Genomic DNA, 12,448 nt, shown 5'->3' on the forward strand with positions numbered 1-12,448 from the left:
ATGAGACAGTTTGGGAAATCGTTGAAAATCATCCCATCCACAATATACAAAGAATATCTCTGGACAGTAAATGTACAAAGTACGCAGCCCCAGAGGCAGATCTTATACACTGCCTATGGAACTGCCCAGTGATCAACGAGTTCTGGTCACGAATAGGCGAGTACTGCAAAGATTCCCTGAATACAACAATCCATATAGATCCTGAATATGCAATTTTTATATTATAAACCTAAACGCTGAAGGGGCAGCAGGGGACAAAACTGACAACAGCAAACTCAAACAAATTATAGCTATGTCCGCAAGGAAAACGATCTTACAACAATGGATACATAACACTCCCCCATCTCTGCAGCTGTGGAGAGAAAAAAATGTTTAGTATATTCACATTAGACTGGGTGGAAGCCATGACGGAGAAAGAAAATAAGTGGAACAATTCTTCCAAATCTGGGAAAGCTTTATTGCCACACAGTCAGATGAGACAAAGACAAAAATCCAAGAAAACTTTAAACACACAACATGGTATGCAACATGTACACTAACCAGGAATCCCCCAATAAGACTCTGAACACTACACCATTTAAAAAAAAAAACAAGAGACCTGGGGGGTAGAAAGGCACCTAACAGGACTACTGACAATACCATAAGACTAGTGAAATAAACACTTCAAGGAATCAGACAGAGGTGTATGGTTGCACAGGGGAGGCAAAGAGAGTATAAACATAGGATTGAAGAGTCCTTATATGAACGACATAGTTAGTCTAACAGAGGTCCAAAGCAGACTAAGCAAAGGCTCGGGTATACTATCAAGAGGGAAGAAGTTGAAGATAAAATGAAATAACGGGTTGACATAGTACAGCTAAATGTTAACAAGTTGAGTTAAAGGTTAAAGTGTTACTATATTAAAAATAAAAAGGAAATGATGCAAAACGAATATTGTATGGAACATAGAGAGATAGCTGTATAAGAATCTGCTACATTATGCATGTAAAAAATATATTGTATGTATAAGTCTGGAGAATTTCCAAAAAAAAGATTTTACAAAAAAAAAAAATGACTTGCACAGCCAAACTCAGAGATAAATGACATGGAGACCCTACTAGCCGGTAACAGTATAGAGTATTGTGCTGCGGCATCAATCATATATAGCGACATATGGCGGTAATGGCTTTTTAAGGCATGAAAGCAACACACTGCGGCTCCGTCAACACTGAACGCTGCGGCTGGCTTCTGGAAGAATGGAGCCCCCATGGAGAGATTTCCAACTGGCAAAGAGTGCCGTGGTCAGGATTATGCGGCTTCCCGGCAGAGCGGTTATCAAGTCTGGCTACATCTGGATGTGGTCCCCGTTGAGAGCCTATCCTCCTCCTCTCTTACCCCGGTCAATATGCTGAGAATGTTCAGTCTTATGGGGGATCTGTATCAAGATAGGGAGATTTGCTCCAAAACACAGAGCAAAAGGTTTCATCCGCTTCCATTTGCAAAAGTGGAATATGTATGAAACAGGCTATTCTTTCTTTTAACATTAGGCAGGGTTATTGCCACCTGATGGAAATATTTGATACAAAGACATAGAAAAACTAAACCAGCTACTGTACACCTTTTAATACATGTCATTATAATATTGCTCTGACTATCTCTTCCCTTAACTACTCCTATAACCACTCTCCAAACTACTAATTGGAGTAAATTTGGAGCAAAGCACCACATTCGCAAAGTGACGCGGAATAAGAATGGCGCAATCTGTCTTGGAGAATGCTCCAGTTTGCGACAATTAATACACATCCCCCTATATGTTTAGTTTGGCAATTATGCACAGTGTTGAAATATCCCACTGAAATATTTTAAAATTATATTATGCTTCCTTAATCCATTCACTCAATGTACGGCCCCTGGTCCACTATGAGGTTTTCCGGGGCTCAGGACTCTGGCATATTGTTGCGCGGGAATGCCAGGTTTGAGGGGTGTCACAGGCCCATTTTCATAAGCAGGAGGGTAAGTTGGGTGCCACGGACCTAAAATGATGAGCGCGGAACGGTCCGTGTGGCCAATTTGTTGAGCGGGGAGAGGACTAGCTGCAAACCAACTTGTGGAGTGGTAAGTGCGAAGTCAGCCTCTGAAGTTAACGGGGGGTACCGTATCCCCACCTATACCAAGTCTACAATGATTGTTCCGGAGGCCCCCCACGCCCCCTTGTTGTCAGGCCCTGCGAAGTCCTTCTGTCCCCAAAACGACTAACCTGTGATAATCTATTTGAATTGGAGGTAATTGCAGTCCAAACACTACATAAAAGTCAGAGCACTCTCCCATTTACCTACCACTTTTTTTTTTCAGTGCTTGCCAATATTAATTACAAACTATGAAAAATGCAGTGGCAATAGGACAATAGGCAAAAAGCACAGTGTAATACAGAGGGTGTTATTTACTAAAGACTCGTGGTGGCAGAACCAGTGCAAGATACAGCACAATATTTATTAAAGGAATCCTGTTGAAAGCAATTGGTGGGAGATGTATCAACATAAAGAAAGTGTGAATAGAAGTGTGTTTCAACAGATTGCTCCTTTCCCTGCTGGTAGTTGTATGAAATGTACGTTTCCTATGTGGCGCAAATTGTTTGCCACAAAAGTGTATGCCACTTCTGTCCTGGCAGATTCTTTTGACGTAATATAAAAGATTGGCGTGCCGAGATGCGGGTTTTGATACATCTCATTATAATCTGAGCATCATGTAGAGTAACGCCTCTCTAACTTCTCATATTGACGCTCCCCAAAAGACGAGATGATACACGCAGATCTTACATTCTGACACATTGACGTAAAAAGGACACAAGAGCAAAATGATTCAATTTGACCTCATTTTGGTCCAAATTTGCCATGCCCCCTGTTTACTTCTTTATCTAATGTTTATCTAAAAAAAAAAAAAAAAGCGCCCTGAGAGGCTGGAAACGTATCAGGGGATGTGTGCTGTTTTATTCCTTTGGCCATTATGCCCAATAAATTGATCTAATTTTACCTACTACCAGCCTCTATTTTCTAATTCAGCAGTGCCCCAGGTTTTTCCTTTTTTCTAATGTTTATCTAATGTTGAATGGCATTTTGCGCAGCGATGAATACTTGTTCAACATTATATACCACAAAATAATGTGAATAATAACGCATTGAGATACAGTAGCTTTTAGATTTTCTTCTATGCAGAGCGACCATGAAATGACAGGAGGAACTGTGAAATCCTGGTGTCAGTCTTTGAACGTAATGTAGATCGCCCTCTTCTTTCTTATTATTTTTGCATTTCCAGAACTCATATCAAACTTTGAAAGAGTATGACCCAGTCACATGAAAATCTTTAATCCTATAAAGCATGTTTGTAAAGCCTCCCCTTGGCCAGAAAACAGAAGTCCCTTTTACGTTTCATTGACCAATTTATCTTATGAATGTTTTCTTTATGCACAAAATATGGGAAAACATTACTAGTTATATACTAAAAGCCACTGAAAGGCAAAAGTTTCATTTAATAGCATCACAAATTGATACAAATATAGGAAGGACCTTTTCTGTGAGCGGTGCCAATAAAACAGAAAACAACCCTACTCTCCCCTTTTGCTCTAGTTGAAAACTAGTTATATGATTAAATGAATGACCAGTAACAAAGCTACAGGAAGAGAGGAACATTGGCAAGAATATGATACATTATTTCATGCGTGTGGATCCCAGGACCTGCTACGGTGAATGTAAACCAGTACTGAATATGTAGTATTATTGGGGAACTTTAAAATCCAGCTATTGACCTCACTGTCCAATTTGAACTCTCTCTAACCTTCTAAAACTGTAATAGACAAGCCGCAGATATGTAGGTAGGCACCCCAAAACAAGGGCAAAAATAGGGCGAGAGCCTCTTTTTTCAAGCGAGTGGCTTTTTTCCCAATTATCGAGCCCTGTATATATATATATATATATATATATATATATATATATATATATATATATACTCCTTTGCACGTGTAAAAGCTGTGAAAAGTCTAATAGATGTGCAACACATTTCTACATCTCATTCATCATTCCTGTTAAATAGCTGCAGGGTCTAGTCATTATAAAGAGTCGTGACAGGCGGTGCAGCTGCCTTGGAAAAAACGTATGACCAGTAGTGCAAAAAATCTAGGAACAAAAATGTATTATAGGCACATTTAAAAACAGTAAGAGAGCACTCTTACGCGTTTCGCGTGGTCACGCATGCTTTATCAAAGAGTTTTATAAAGCGTGGGTGATCACGCGAAACGCGTAAGAGTGCTCTCTTACTGTTTTTAAATGTGCCTATAATACATTTTTATTCCTAGATTTTTTGCACTACTGGTCATACGTTTTTTCCAAGGCAGCTGCACCGCCTGTCACGATCTTTGTATGCTGAATTCCTCTGGTAGGATCACGCCGACAGCACCCGGATCTCCACATGGTCATCAGTGAGTAACTTTATCATTATATGTTACTTATTCAAGGTGACGTTTACTACAATCAAGGTCCAATATAGCCATTGACACCCATACAAGATATATCTATTATAGGCTATTGGGAGTCTGCAGATAGTGGCATTTAAGGGACCCTCACAGTTGTATACAGTACATACAGTATTGATCACAGACATTGTGGATTTTGGAGTTCTGGGTTTATCAAGCTGTTTTGTTTGGAAAGATAATGAAGATTCAAATGCTCTAATTCGCATATTCACTACATGGACATGTCCTGGTTAGCATTGCTAGGGGTTTATTCCTCTATCCTCTTGTCTAGTCATAATAAACAAGACTATACTTAGCTAGATACTGTAAGCTGGTGAGACAACTTCAAATCCCCATCTGATTTAATTACCTTGAATACTCCCCTATAATTAACTTTTCAAAAGATGACTGGTTGTCTGTGCTGTACCAGAGGAAACACATTTTATAGACATACAAAGCAGAAGAGGGAAACATTGGTATCCCTGTCCATTCAACCTCCTTGAATACAGCATGCCATGCCTGGGAGAAAAATGCCTCTCCCAAACCAGTGTTGGGGATGATCAATTAATGAGCTAAAAACATGTGTTCTTCCTAATACACTGGTTATTGCAAAACATCGGGTTGCTACCCTCTGAGATTGCAAGGAGCAGCATGTACAGTACATTCCTCTCCATGGGGTTTATTTATCAAAGTTTTCCAGCTGCAACACTGGGGATAAACAAATGCAAAAGAATTGCACCTAACCTGTCAAATGAATAACTCCATTTGTTTTTCACATTTTTCAAAAGGATTCCCTTTCATTGATCAATAATGTGCTGGTTTTTGCACTGTTTGCGCAGCTAGATTTTAGAGAATAGACTCTTGAAGTCCCTGCCTTTATGAGTCTGGAGCACAAAAAGGTTCACATTTATTAAAGAAAAGGAGTCCTATTGAAATACTGTAAATGTGACTTTTTTCCTTTGGCATACTTGATGCAGATTTTGTAAGTGGTTTGCTTCAGTTAGATTGAATAAATAGTCCCTTACATATTTACAGTTCTCTTGTTAGCTACTGTATCTTCATACTGTACCTCTTTACTCTCAATATTAATTATTAATAGGAGCCATTAATGGTTTCTTGTGAATCTGTCCTCTAAGTAGAACTGTTAGTCCAGGCTTTCATAGGTACTTTTCACAGAAATTGACACTGGAAATTGCCATTACGCCACCAGGCACAATTCTCTGTCCTGCCATGAATCTTTCTGTTGCTGACTGCTTGTCTCACTTTCTGTACTTGCCTCTCTCGATGTCCTTATACTGTATGTCTGTCTCATTTTTTACTGGGCTATTTTCATCTTTCCATCTTGAACTCTCTACCTTCTGAGTCTCTCATGTTTTCTTTCTGTGGCTGTATGTTTCTCATTCTCTAACATGCCACCTTTGGCTGTCTGTTTGTCTCTGCTGTTCTCTTCTTCACCTCCTCTTTGACTTTATATTTTTGTCTCTCTTTCATTGAGTCTCTACACTATCAGATTTATCAAATAAAAACATCCAACTGAAAGCAATGCTTTTGTACTGAACAATGTCCCCTCACACCTCCCCCCCCCCCCTTCCTCCCCTGCATGTGTTTCAAGGGCTTAATTGGTGGGCCTCCTCTTCCTTTCTTTCCCTCATGTTCTATTGTGAGGAGTGAAACAGCTACAACAGGACAAGGAAAGTGCAGATACAACAGTAGTTAGCAATTGGATACGTCTTGGCATTAAATACTTCAGGAGTGGCCAACTCAAGTTCTCAATGGCCACCAGCAGGTTAGGTTTTAAGGATGTCGCTGCTTCAGCACAGGTTGTTCAATCAGTGGCTCAACCAATGACCTGTTGGTGGCCCTTGATGACTGGAGCAAGCCGCCCTTGATCTACGTGATTGGAAACAAGATGTGGCTCATGTGTAGACTCTAACACATACACAAAGGGGATTTGAGGGACCAAAGTCTCCCCATTTATGTTTTACACACCTAAGGCTTAACATTTATTAAAAATATTTTACCAGGAAGTAATACAGTACATTGAGAGTTACCTCTCGTTTTCAAGTATGTTGTTATTGATGTTATTATTCTAAATTATGTCAAGTACTGATTTACCCTGTAGCATATATATTTCCACATACATTATTATATGTTCAATGCTTACCTTTCTTTTTCCACCATGGTCCCTCAGGGATAGAAAATGAAATATCCTTGAACTCTATATTCACAGCCGGCCTCCGTGGCAGTGAGGAAAAGCGCTGGGCTTCGGTGAGATTGTTGTCCACTTTTTTTAAGTGTCCATTCAGCAGGGGAGTCTCTTGGTTGCCAGTGCAGTTGGAGACCACTTCATCCAAGGACACACACACTGACTTTGATTCCGACATTGCTGCGGAGGGATTACTGGCATTCTGGAAACCAAAAGAACAAGAAAGTACTTTCCTAAATATACTAGCAAATGAAGATCAAAGTGATACACTCAGACACAGGTGCAGGTGAAAGTTTCAGCAATTCAACCTTAAAATACTGGGCCCTGCATGTTTTAGGGTACCATCATTTTACTCCTTCCATAAAAGACTTCATGTTCTCTGTATAATGTTACTGTACCCAGCTTGTTGCAGTACAATCCAGCTGCTTCTATAAATGTATGCAATTCTGTGCAACAGTGGTAGTTTGACTAATGGCTATAATAATGGTACCACCATACACTTCCTAGGATGCCACTAACACTGTTTATATTCCTGCATTCCTTTTATTAATGTCTGTCAAATGTCACATGCTTGGTGGCTGATAAGAATACACACTATACAAAATAAAAATTTTTGAACTTTATCCACCTGTTTCTAACCTTGTTCATGTTATAGTATTATCTAACGTTCTGGTTTAGCTTCACAAAAACATAAACTCAGTTACCATGGAGAACTACTGTATGCAACTTAATACCAATCATCTTACAAAAGTTCAAATCTTTCTTGTTTAGTTAACAATGACCAAATATATTCCCAGGGAACTCAAATAAGACACAGATCCCATTATTTTGCTAAATATTAAGTATTAAGTTCACAAAGCTGGTACAAAATTCAAGACTAACACAATAAGAGTTTCCTATTTCTATGCCTATTGAATTTTAACAGCTTAAAGTATCGCCAAGTCACACGAAAGCCGAAATGTTCCAGCACAAATTATAACGACTATTTATCCTAACAAATCCCAGAAAACCCTGCCTTAATATAATGTATGGGTGATGGGATATTTTATTCTCATATCAACATGTAGTAGGGTAACTTGCCTACCATCCCGCCTTAAACCTTTCTCACTGACTGCCCCACACTTCTGGAATGTCCATCCCCTCAATATCCGACTAGCAGCCTCTCTATCCACCTTTAAGACCCACCTTAAAACACACCTGCTTAACAAAGCATATATGAGTAGCTCCATGGCTGATAATTTACACATCATACATAAACCTTGACCCCTTGCAGATGCACTTACCAGAATGCCCTCCTACTGTCTTTGTACGTTCTTCCTACCAACCAATTAGATTGTAAGCTCTTTGGACGAGGGACTCCTTTTCCTAAATGTTACTTGTATGTCTGAAGCACTTCTTCCCATTATGTGTTATTTGTAATATTTGTTATTTATATGATTGTCACGTGTATTACTGCTGTGAAGTGCTATGTACATTAATGGCGCTATATAAATAAAGACATACATACCATTCATTAATTTGTGGTAAGGATCATTAGGCAGAGAGTTGATTGGTCATAACCCATCTGATCATTATCCCACTAGTTTATTTTTGCTATTTTATTTTCATTTGGCACCAGACATGTCTATCTACACTCAGTAACTACCAAAAGATAAAATATAGGGGACAAGCTCACCCATGTCTGACATTTTATCTGTCAAAATAATAGATTTTAGCCAGTATAAACTGCAATAATTCTGCAATATTCATTAAAAAAAACATTTAAAAAAAATTTCAGTTAAATTATTTAAGCCATAATTTCAGGTTAACAAATTTCTTTTGAAGTTCCAATCTTCAAAATAAATTGTAAGCGCCCACGGAACTGTGTTAGTTATCTAGCTGCTATATCCTGGCCATGAAAGAGAATATATTACAGTATGTTTAACCCATTCAGTATCGAATTAGCAAGATACATTTAAGACAAATGTGTTGCTAGTCCGTCTACCACTGAAATGATTAATAACTGAATTTGAACACTTTTATACCCCTCTGGCAGCAAGAGGGTTGACCTTAAATTATTTTTAGCAGATAACTGCAGCATCTTTAGCAGTAAAGCCATTTCCTATTCTGGCATTCATATATATTGAAATACCTGCCAAAAAACATTTTAGTTGGCTACTTGGCACATGTGAAGTGAATAAGATAAATGCACTCACATCCTACTGCATAGTGATAACTGTATTACTCTTTGTAAAAATGTGAGCTAAAATATACTGTAAAATGCTGAAATGCAAGTGCAGGATTATTGAATATTGAATTATTCCTCAGAATATTTAATTAGATTTCAAATTATTTTCATATTTTTGGGGTCGTGTATTCCCTTGTGAGGATGTTTACTTGTATATCTACTGTACTGCTGAACCATGTATTCTAGCACTTTTCACAAAGCTTTAATAATAATTCTTATCAATTACTAATACAGCAACAATCTTAGTGCCTTTTGGACTTGTGTGTGTGTGTGTGTGTGTGTGTGTGTGTGTGTGTGTGTGTGTGTGTGTGTGTGTGTGTGTGTGTATATATATATATATATATATATATCACTGTTTTAATTGAAAAACATACTTCAAAATGAATGACATATATCACACATCATTATCTTCAATGTAAAATCTTGTTTGCTTGGTCATCACATAACTCTATATTTCCAGGACAGTTTGAACTAATGCTGTGTCTTTCCACTAACAAGCATTTATTATCTTGTCAATCTGATTTTCTCCATATAAAAAGAACTAGAGACCCCCGGATATGTAGGGTCAGGGTAGAAAAACACAACTATTTTAGAATCAAAATGTTGCTGTCCAATACATTATTTTCCTTCATAGGTTTGTTCTTGTCCATTCAAATCTAATAATCTGTTCCTGAATCTCTGCATGTGCTTTCCCAAAAGCATTAAACCAAAAACTAATGTGCTGTATAGTCAGCTTGGAAGGCTGTGTGTTTTCCAGTGGAGCTGGTAGCAAGTCCTAAGATGCAGTGAAGTTGAACTGCGCATGCTCAGAATATCCTGTAATCCTGTTTCCACTGAGCAGCTCAATGTGAGAGGTAACTATCGGTCACAGCACAATCAGCAACTGCTCTAAAAAGCAAGTGCCTGATGTACACACGCGTCAGAAAATGGGGACAGAGACCCCAGCAGCTGCAGGTTTCTCGTACTTTATTTTCTTGTATACAGAATATTGAAAACAAACTGGACATTGTGTGTCAGCTGTAGAAACCAATGTACACATGTAACCCTCTCACTGCCAGAGGGGTTAAAACAGTATAATAATAATAATTGTAATGCGTACCTACTATCTTTAGTTGTAGAATTAAATACAAGTAGAGGTTTGATTTTGTTTATCCCTCCTTTGGAGCCAGTGTTGAATGTACAACAATAACTGGAGCCTGTTCTGCCACTAAAGAGGTGTATAGGTAATTTAGGTGAAAGGGTTAAAGAAATGCCTGCTGCATGGGTCTGTCATCAAGCTGCTTTACATTCCCACTGTTTCTCCTCCTCCTCCAGCACAGAAGGGGTTAAGCCACAGTCACGTTGATAAACATCACCTCTGTTAATTGCAGTCACAGCCATTAATTCAGACCAGCTCATCTGCATCCATGATTCACATCCTAAAAACCCCACATGTTTTCCCAAAACACACACACACAATATGTGAACCCAAAATAAGCATTATCCACTTGATTCCTCTTGTCCCTATGCCATTGTATTGTATCCCAATGTCCCTCTGTGCTTCTCATAAGACTGCTACAGTATGTATGAAAGATAACTTTCATGTTAACTCTATCACAGAGCTCCTGATAACAAATATATCTAGCATCTGATTACATAAAAAATATATATTTTTAATTATATATACATACATATATATATATATATATATATATATATATATTTATATATATATATATATATATATATATATATATATATATATATATATATATATATATATATATATATATATATATATATGGTCCCTGACACACACACACACACACACACACACACACACACACACACACACACACACACACACACACACACACACACACACACACACACACACACACACACACACACACACACACACACACATATATGTTCCAAACTATTAGTTATAACGAAGTTAAATCTCATCCTACTACCTTGTACCTGCTTACCAGATCTGTGGATACTGTGATTTCCCCTCATGGTCCCTGATGACATGTTTAAAGCAGCCACGATAATTTAACCTCATCAGTGCTACAGTACACCTCCAGCACAGAAGGGGCTACACTGAAAAGAATGAATGAACCCCTTTGACCTTGACTATTCCTCGCACCCACAGGATCAAACACATGTACACTGAGCCAGCATCATTAAGTGGCATAAACAGATACAATAGAACTACTGATAAAAACAACTGAGATTGCCTGCGCTTACCAAACTTGTGCCTACGGTAAATGCTGCTGTCAGGCAGGCCATCCCCCGCCTGTCCAGGCTCTGTGTGTGTGCGCTGTCTATTGGCGGGTGGTGCTGAAGCCGATGGTCTCGTTCCTCTGTAGCCTGCTCACTTACTGCCTCACTTCAGTGCTCTGCTCCCAACAGTTCTCAGGCAGCTTCTACACTGCCCTGCGGAATGAGCAGCCCGTCATAGCATTCCTCTCCCAGGACTGGCTAGGAAGGAGTACATGGGCGGGGCTTCCTGGTGCAGGTAAACGTGCTCTTGTTTTCTATCTAGACTCAGCCCTGTGCATTTGCAATTTTAGCATCATCCTCTTTCATCTACTGTATGTGTCATCCTCTCATTGCTATGTCCCTCCCTTTCCCCTGCATTATAATGCACTGTGCCCAGGTCCTGGGGACACCAGTGGGTGGGATGTTGCTGGCTTCCATGCTGCTAAAAAATAAATAATGTATTTGTACATTAGCACTGACATGGTGTGTATCAAGATTACCTACCTTTGGGAAATGTCCCACTGACATTAAATTTAAAAAAAAAAAAACCATAGTTAATAGATTGACAGCCAGCCCCACCCCAAACAAACAGTAAGTGTTAAATACTGACAAGGGTAACACGGATGATCCTTGTAAATCCTCAATATAATCACAATATATATCACCAGCACTCATATAAGAAGAATATGACAAATTGTGATAATCAATCAATGTAGTTCTGATAAGTAGAAAAATCGCATTCAAGTAAAAAAAAATTACTAACAAGAATCAACTACAAAAGACAACAAGAAATGAACACGGAAAACAAATATCTCCAAAATGTTACTTTCCTGACAGAAAAAGAGACTGACATGCACATGCACCATTAAAAATGGTAAAAAATAAAAATAAAAAAAAAAGATGTGAAAACAATAACAGTCCAGTTCATAGAGTCTCTAAGTTGCATTAAGCACTCATTTAGTAATTAAACATTTATTGTACAGTATTTGCAGCTGTATTAAATGTAAGATCATAAATCAGTGAGTTATACACCACACGAGAAAGTGTGTGGATCTTTGACACTAAGTTATGGGAGTGGGGTGGGTAGAAAACGGAAATTCTCAAATCACAGGCTGGTACAAGCAGGGGAACTGAAGAACTATGTTGATACATTTCTGAAATGGGACAGAGCAGAATGTCTAATGTAGCATCATTTTTACTACAACATTGAGGCCCAGATACATCAAGCTGCGGTAAGCAAAAGTGTGATATTATTGCCCCCAAAAATGCATTCTTTTTTATAGTG

General features: G+C 38.6%; 1 protein-coding gene across 1 annotated transcript in view; it reads right to left on the reverse strand.

Annotated features, from left to right (window-relative positions):
• The window catches only part of ABCG1 (ATP binding cassette subfamily G member 1), a 68,619-nt gene extending 57,194 nt beyond the window's left edge, over nt 1-11,425 (reverse strand). The window contains exons 1-2 of the mRNA XM_075593672.1: nt 11,149-11,425; nt 6,648-6,891 (exon numbers count right to left, since the gene is read on the reverse strand). Coding sequence (XP_075449787.1) covers nt 6,648-6,891; nt 11,149-11,190 — 286 coding nt within the window. The 5' untranslated portion in view covers nt 11,191-11,425. The remainder of the gene's footprint in view (nt 1-6,647; nt 6,892-11,148) is intronic.
• Nucleotides 11,426-12,448: the final 1,023 nt, after the last annotated feature.

This window comes from Ascaphus truei, chromosome 3 (assembly GCF_040206685.1).
Source record: "Ascaphus truei isolate aAscTru1 chromosome 3, aAscTru1.hap1, whole genome shotgun sequence".
NCBI classification, from domain to species: Eukaryota; Metazoa; Chordata; class Amphibia; order Anura; family Ascaphidae; genus Ascaphus; species Ascaphus truei.